General features: G+C 50.1%; 1 protein-coding gene across 3 annotated transcripts in view; it reads left to right on the top strand.

Moving 5' to 3' along the window:
- Positions 1-239: 239 nt before the first annotated feature.
- Positions 240-7,924, top strand: part of RBM17 (RNA binding motif protein 17) — a 28,406-nt gene continuing 20,721 nt past the window's right edge. For 2 of the 3 annotated variants that reach the window (XM_086715020.1, XM_025930359.2), the window contains exons 1-2: positions 240-396; positions 7,306-7,443. In XM_086715020.1, the coding sequence (XP_086571146.1) occupies positions 7,321-7,443 (123 nt within the window). In that variant the 5' untranslated portion in view covers positions 240-396; positions 7,306-7,320. Of the gene's footprint in view, positions 397-5,327; positions 5,470-7,305; positions 7,444-7,924 lie in introns of those variants that run through there. The other variant, XM_086715019.1, reaches the window with a different exon arrangement.

The raw sequence follows: 7,924 nt of genomic DNA, 5'->3' as shown, positions 1-7,924 counted from the left end.
TCTTTGCAGCCTCGGACCATTTCTGCTCCTCACCATCTGGGGGCACTGCCAGGCTCTCCCGAGAGTCTGAAATGTCTCAAAGTCGGGCTGCTGCGACTCCTCTCGGCGCTGGAGAAGGACGCCGGCGGAGGGGAGGTGCAGTGCGGTCCTCCCGCCGGAAGAGGGCGCCGCGGCGAGGCGGCCCTAGGCGCAGGCGCCGGCGTGCCCCTCTCCCGGCCGCACGCGCTCCTTGACCCCGCGCCGCCGCGCGCCCTGCGGACTCGGCGTAGGGGTTGGCGCCGGTTCGGGTCCGGCCGTCGCGGGCTTACGCCGAGTGCGCCCTGCCCGCCCTCTCCGCGGCGCCCCGGCCCCCGTGCGCCGCCGCGGCCCATGGGGAGAGTCGGCCGGGCAGGCCGGGTAAGTGGCGCCCGAGGCGGCGTCGGGGCGCGCGGCCTGGCGGGGAGCCGGGGCTGGAGCGCCTCCCCGGGCGGCGCTGCACGCGAGGCCGCGGCTGTAGGCCGCGCCGCGAGGGGACGAGAGGTCCCAGAGCGGCCCTCCGAGCGGCCGGCGTCCCGGCGGGCCCCCGGCCCCGGCGGCGGGCGACCCGCCGAGTTTGCCCTCGCGCCCGCCGCCGCTTTCCTTTATTTGCCTCGGGGCACCGGGCCCTCGAGCTCCTCCTGTCTTCCTGTTCTCCCCTTTCCCGTCCGTGCCCTTCCGTCCCTGGGACCCGCGGACGTTGTGGGTTTTTTCCGCGTTTTGAAAAAGTTGCTCGGTCCCTAGACCCTAGTGGCCAGGCTTGTGTCACCTGTGGCCCGGCACCCTTGGCCCCTCCAGGGCCTCGGGCAGCGGAGAGGAGGGAAGCCGCTTCCTTCCCCGGCCGCAGAACGGGCAGCTCCGGATGCTGACGCTTCTCAAAGGCCGCGGTGTACCTAGCCACCGATGGAAGACCTGGCTCCGGCATCCCCTCGGTCCTCGAGCTTGAGAAGCGGGGTTTCAGCTCCGATGTGCAGTCACCAAGCGTTGTCTTTGAGCGTTTCTCCGTGCCCAGACCGTGCGTCCTGAACAGCAGGTGCAAGATAAATGAGAGTCGGCCCCTCCTCGCAGGGAGTTTGGTCTCCAGGGGAACGAGCCTCAAAACCCAAGCCTAGGTTGATCCAGGGACTGGAGTGGGGACGAGAGGGAACGAGGCTTATAACGGAGCCTTGGGGGTGTTGTGTTAGATGCGCAAGATCGGGGATAGGTTCCTGCAGAGGAAGTAAGTGTACCAGGTAACACAGGTGAAGCCGCATAGTGCGTTCTGGAAATTGCAGGTAAGGTAGAGTTTGGAGGAGTGGGTAGTCAGGCGAGATGGAGAACGTTCTCTGAGAAGTCGGTAACGGAGAGGCGTGGAAGGTACTTCTCGTAGAGGCAAGGATATGGATCGAAAATAGAGTGTTCTGGATAAGGGTAAAGCTCTGCGTGTACTCGGATGAGGACTGTGTCTCCTGGCAACAGGTGGAGTTTGTAGAGTGCAGCTCAGTTTCCCCATTTCTAGGTCATAAAGACCACAGCTGTTTTGACTGTATTGGGGATAGTTAGGGCATAGGGAGTAGTGAATTAGTAACTTAAGCAGAGGGTGTGTTTTAGAATTTTGCTAAGAAATGTGCTGCATACCGCACGGCTTAGAGCAAGTGGATTGTGAGGTGGACGAGAAAGAACGAGGCGTAATAGAAGTGTCATCGGTGAAAAGCCATGCTGGTTGTGGAGTTCTGTGATGACTAAGGGCAACCTCCACGGGAAATAAGAGTTTGGGGAGAACTGTCGCTGTGTTCCCAAATGTAACCGTATAAAGCGGGTTTCTTTTTACCTGGTTTAAAACCACCCTCAGGGAACAGATGATCCAGGGGCTAGTGATCCCTCAAGTCTTTGTAATAGTAAACAGTGAAGGATGTTGCGCCAGACACGCAAATTGTAGATGACGCTCGGGGACTCTGTTGCAGTCCACCCCAGCCTAAGACTGGATGTGACCGGGGGGTCTGAAAAAAGTGTTTTAATTCTTCAAAAAGTCTCTGTTAATTTTATACGAGGCAGATGCCTCTTAGTACTTATTTCCGGTCATTTTGGTGGACGTCAACGTGCCCGGCCCCTCCTCTGTTCCCCTCTTTTTCCTTCTGCCTGTATGTACTTCCTGTCTTGTTCAGGCTTCAGCTTTGCTGTGTGATAGCTGAGTATCTATCTAATGATTGAAAAGAAGAAAGCCTCTTGCCGTGCTGCTGCTTTAGGGGCTCAGAACTCAGACCTTGCCTCGTGGTTAGCTGTGTGGTGGTGGTAGTGTTCCTCCCGTTGCGATGGCGACGATTTAAAATTCACCTTAGTTCTGTCCAGCACCACTTACTGTAAGACGTGGCCTTAAAAGGCAGGTCTGCAGATCTTGTCTCACCATGTGATTCAAGTAGGGGCACTGCCGTTTTCCACCCGTTCGCTTCATGCTTAAGACATTTAGAGGGTATTTGTGAAGTGCTCACAGCGTTCGAAGCGTGGTGCTCAGCTGGAGATACAAAGATGAAGACGAAAACAGACCTTCCGCCTTTAAGGGGCGTGTAAAAGAGGAAGAGACAGGAGTGTCAGCCAGGAGGCAGCGTAACATGTACAGGTTGCTCCGACGTGAGTGTGTTTGGGGGAACAAATGGGGGTGGGTGGTTTTGTGTGGGGGCAGCTGTCACTAAAGGCTTCAGAGATGCACTGGAGAGAGGAGTTAGGCGGGCTGCTTCTGAGCAGCCTCCTTGCACGTTCTTTCTGTACTAGTTGTACATGTAAAAAATACTTTGCCAGCTTGGGTAGGATTTTAAAAAGTCACCGTTCTCACGGCAGAACCACGTTTACCGTGTTTGTTCTCAAGGAAGAAAAACGGAGCGTGTAGGAAAGACGTGGCGATCAGAGTGTGGTGTTCCGGTAAAAAAAGAGATAGCAGGTATTTTAAAGAAGTTCTAAAAGTGATGTGTTTGTGCCTGTATTTGACCCTGGCTTAAAGCGTACCCAGATGTTAGAAAGCACTAGTTTTTACTACGTGGCAGGAGGCTTCATACAGTAAATGTGTTCTGTCGTCCGAGGAACACCTAAGCCGTGTTAGGTTAAGTTGAGGTCCTGGCGGAGTCCGGTCAATGCCAGTTACCTCTTCAGTGATTGCAGTGGAAGGGTGAAGGAATCAGCTGTGGTATGTTATGGTAGGAGTGCTTACAACACTTACAACGGCTGAAATGACGATGTGCACACCTTTTAAGGAGTAAGTGCCGTAAACTTACGCAAATCGTGTTGCATAAAAGGAGGTGGTGAGGGATTGATGGGAATGGGGTTTAGGGTCCTGCCCGCCCCTGGGCTGGGGACATCACTTGGATGGGATGGGGGGGGACCTTCCGGGTCGAATGCGGTTTCTCGTCCAGATTCTGACTCTCGTTCTACGGGGTAAATTCGCTGGCGCTTGTAGTGTTACAGTAACGACAAGCGGGCCATACGTGTGTGGTGTGTGGATGGGTAATGAGTGTGTCGTTGCTGCGATGAATCCAGCTCTGTGAAGTTGAAGTTCCGTCCCAGTGAGAAAAGCAAAGGAGCTCTTCTGGGTGCGATCCGTACGCTGTGTGTTACAGAAAACTAGCAGGTGCTGCCAAGATGACATCAGCTTCTTGTCTTTAAAGTGTGTTTGCGAAGGTTTTGAGAACAGATACGAGGAAGTTTAAATGTCATTTTTGAAGCTTACAGAGTGAGGCACTTCAGATGGAGTGGTCCACAGGCCATCTTCAATTTGGAAAGGGATCAGAGGAAGCATGGTCCCACAGGACCTCATTAATTCAGCCCCGAAATCTTTGTTAAATACTGGATTCTTGGATGGAAGCACTCGGTTGGAAGAAGAGATCTTCTATACTGTTTGACTTTTTTTAACCCCCAAATTTGGGGAAATACTTCTGTTAGAGTTTACTCTTCCTGGTAGGGAGATGTCCTAGAGTTAATTAGACGGCAGCCTGGTACCTCATCCTCACTTTCCCAGGGCTGCTCCCTCCCGCCCTGTTACCTAGACTTCTGTTTGCTTTTAATTGTGGTGAATGTACGTAACACAGAGCGTAGGGTTGTGACCGTTTAAGGGCGCTGTACTGTGTCGGTAGGTACACACGCGTACACCCGTCATGAGTGTCTGTCTCCAGAACCTTTTGCCTGCCTTTCGCTTCCTGGTGGAACTTGTGGCATTGTGCAGTTTCAGTGTTGATGCATGTGGCTAAGCAGACTTTCTTTAATTAGGAATATCTCAGCAAGTGTTTATTTGTTAAATTCCTACCCTGTGCCAGAAATTGGAGATGCAAAAATGGATAAGCTGATCTTTTCCCTTGTAGTTCAGTGGGCATTTAGTTAACCTGTTTCCATTGGCACAAATATATTCGTAAATACTATCTTTTTTCTAATCTTTATTTATTTTTGAGAGAGAGAGAGAGACAGAGTGCAAGCGGGAGGGGCAGAGAGAGAGGGAGACACGGCATCCGAAGCAGCTCCAGGCTCTGAGCTGTCAGCACAGAGCCCGACGTGGGGCTTGAACTCACAAACCGCGAGATCATGGCCTGAGCCGAAGTCGGATGCTTAATCAACTGAGCCACCCAGGTCCCTCACGTAAATACTATTTTTGATGAGGTTGTTAAGTTTCTTAGGAGGAGTTACTGGGAGAAGTGGAGTTTGGGTTGCAAGCAAATTTTGTTGATCTTTGTTTACAATTTCCTAGAAAGCTTCATTGTGTCTGTTTGTTTCCCAGAATGTGTTAGTCTTCCCTTGCCTTTATGAGATAAAGAAAGGTAAAACAGACGAACCCTGGTTTAACGAGGCTTCCGTCTGGTGTCTGGTTGAATGAAGAGAGCCCAGACAGTTCAGCCAGGCGCGACGAAAGATGCCTGGTCGTTTGGAAGTAGTTTGAGAACCACGGGACTAAGCTGGACATGCGGCGTTGTTTCTCTTTGCTGTTGCTCTGAGTTTTTCGGATTAGCTGTAAAGTTTATGTATTTAGATAAGAACGATTGTTTTGAATACCGCTAGGCTGTGAGGGAAGTGCACAAAAGCCTCTGATCCTGGGTGCCTCAGTGTTCCTTCTGGGGCCGTCGTCATTGGCCAGAGATTTCAGAAAGGGTGGCTTGGGTGCGGTTTGCAAACGGTATTCACTGTGCTGTTGGCCTGACTTCTGTTCAGCTGTGGGTCAGGCGGGAGCTTAGTCTGCGGCTAGTGCGGTGAGCTCGGCAGGCTGGGTCTGGGTTTTCACGGCGTTTCCCGATAGTGTGGATTGAAGTGGATGCCGGGGGCGGCGGGGTGGGTTCCTTACTTCTTCTTTATCACCTCAGTGACTCAAGCTCAACGTGACAATGGGTTGCCAAGTTCCTGAATAAAACGTTCACTTTGTCTGGCACTGCAGGCAGTGGGCATTCGTTTCCCTGTTGGATATGCTGTCTAGGAAATTCTTTGTTCGCACTATCAGCCGAGCTGGTGAGTTGTCACAGAAGCCTTACCCAGGAGAACGTGCTAGCATTCCTCCATTTTTGGGTGATTCATTAGAGCAAGTCAGGCACCAGTACCCTGGGCTCTGCTTTTATTCTCCCTGTTTCTGTACTACCTTGGGGGCCTTTCATTCAGAAATCAAACCTGAGAGCTTTTATGGAAGCTGAGGGCTCGAATATTAAGGACTAGAAGAAACTGAACAGCAGCATCAGTTGAGTGGGCACTGACTTCCAGGCTGAGAGCAGCTCTGCCCAGCCCCAGAGCAGCTCCTCTGGGGGGATCCTGTCGGTCCCCACCGCATGCAGAGTGGAACCGAGGACAGCCAGCAGCTTGTGGTGGCAGGGTCTTAGAGTCCCAGCCATAGAAGCGAGGAGACGTAAGCATAGACCAGAGAGATTTTGCCCTGAGTCAGACATAACTGGGGGGAAAATTAAATATTTTCCTTCTCGTCTGTATTGCCTTCCCTTCCTGAGAGACAGACACAGGCGAAACAGGGATTTGTTTAACACGGTTTTGGGGCGCCTGGGTGGCGCAGTCGGTTAAGCGGCCGACTTCAGCCAGGTCACAATCTCGCGGTCCGTGAGTTCGAGCCCCGCGTCAGGCTCTGGGCTGATGGCTCGGAGCCTGGAGCCTGTTTCCAATTCTGTGTCTCCCTCTCTCTCTGCCCCTCCCCCGTTCATGCTCTGTCTCTCTCTGTCCCAAAAATAAATAAAAAACGTTGACAAAAAAAATTAAAAACAAATAACACGGTTTCTATGGCAAAATGCTGTCTAGACCTAGGAACTGACAGATTTTTGGAATGTGCCCATAAATCAGAAAATACCTGTGCTATTTATTTGCAGTTTGGGGATTTCAGTCAATTTTTTTTTCTCTTTCCCTTTGTGAGAAAGAGATTGATTTCTTATTTTGAGAAGTGGGCTGTGTTGTGGTTTCACCCAGAACGTTGAGGTTGTATTTAAATTTAAAGGTGGCCATAGGGATTTAGTGGCAAGGGCTGTGTTCACATGACTAAGTTTGGAGTGGGTCTTCTCACCTTGACCTTGGGCGGATTTATCTCCCAAAGTCCCAGGTCTGTACCAGGTTAGGCTTGAACAGCAAATAACTGCATTTAATACCACCCTGGCTTGGTAAGACTTAATATGTGTGAAATGCTGCTTGTTTTTGTTGTTATTTTGTATTCCTCCATTCTGCAAGGATATTATGTATTGATCATTTACATGTGGATTATTGATTTTCTCTTTGCGGTCAGTGTTATTAGAGATTACAAATTTAAACTAACTCGACTCTCTTCAACATTCAGTCATAGTTTGTGAAAATACAGCTTCTGTGAGATCATTTCTGTTCTTTTTTTTCCTTATTTCTAGGCATATGTTTAGATTTCTTATCCATCAAAGGTAGCTAATAGTGCTAAATCAACCTGGTAATGCACTGTTGTAAAGTTTGTACTTTTTGTTGTTGAGACAAAGAATTTTTAAAAATCGGATATATATAGTTGACAATATGTAATTACTAATAATCATTAAGTACAATAGAACAGAATGATTTCACTCAAGAATTACTTGACCACATGATCTTGTAGGTGGGAAAATTAATTATGCAAATTTATTTGTAAAATAATACGTGGCTATCCTTTTGCGTATCAGGACGCTGATTGGTGGTTATTGGTCATCGTGGCTGCTTTTGCTCGGGGTTCCTGGACTAGACAATCTCCTCAAGTACCTTTTACTTCTAAACTTCTGTGATACTGAGTTATTTTAACATGAAAAGATGTGAGATCTTTACTGGAGTTTGCATTCTTTCAACCCCATACCCCTTGCCTTTCAGCATTAAACTGGAAAGATGTCCCTGTATGATGACCTGGGAGTAGAGACCAGTGATTCAAAAACAGAAGGCTGGTCCAAAAACTTCAAACTTCTGCAGTCCCAGCTTCAGGTGAAGAAGGCGGCCCTCACACAAGCCAAGGTGAGATAAGCCCCGTGTGAGTGCAGAAGTCTGCAAAGCAGGGGCTCCTTAGGATTGACACAGTTTGGTTTTAGTTTGCTCTTCTACCTTCTTATCAGGTTTGTAGGGGGAGAGGCCCTGGGTGCAGAGAGAGAGAGAGAGGAGTTCAGAGTCATTGTGCTTCCCCGGACTCGAGGGAAATGGGAGTGAAGAAAAGCAGGAGCCTCCCTTTCCAGCAACGACACTGGTTTTTCAGACTTCGTTAGCCATATTCCTGAGCAGGGGCCCGGGAGTCTGCATTTTTAGGTGGCTCTCCTGTTTGTGGTAGGTGGTTTGGAAGCAGCACTTAGAGGACGAGGCTCTGCAGGAACTAATAATTTGTGTGTGTTAGTGAGGGCTCACGTTGATTTAGTTAAAATTTAAAATTTTTTTTAATGTTTATTCATTTTTGAGAGACAGAGACAGAGCACAAGTGGGGGAGGGGCAGAGAGAGAGGGAGACA

Source organism: Puma concolor, chromosome B4 (assembly GCF_028749965.1).
Source record: "Puma concolor isolate L17-30 chromosome B4, mPumCon1.1.hap2, whole genome shotgun sequence".
In the NCBI taxonomy this organism is placed as follows: Eukaryota; Metazoa; Chordata; class Mammalia; order Carnivora; family Felidae; genus Puma; species Puma concolor.
Note: the sequence above shows the minus strand (reverse complement) of the source record. Positions and strands in the feature narration are given on the sequence as shown.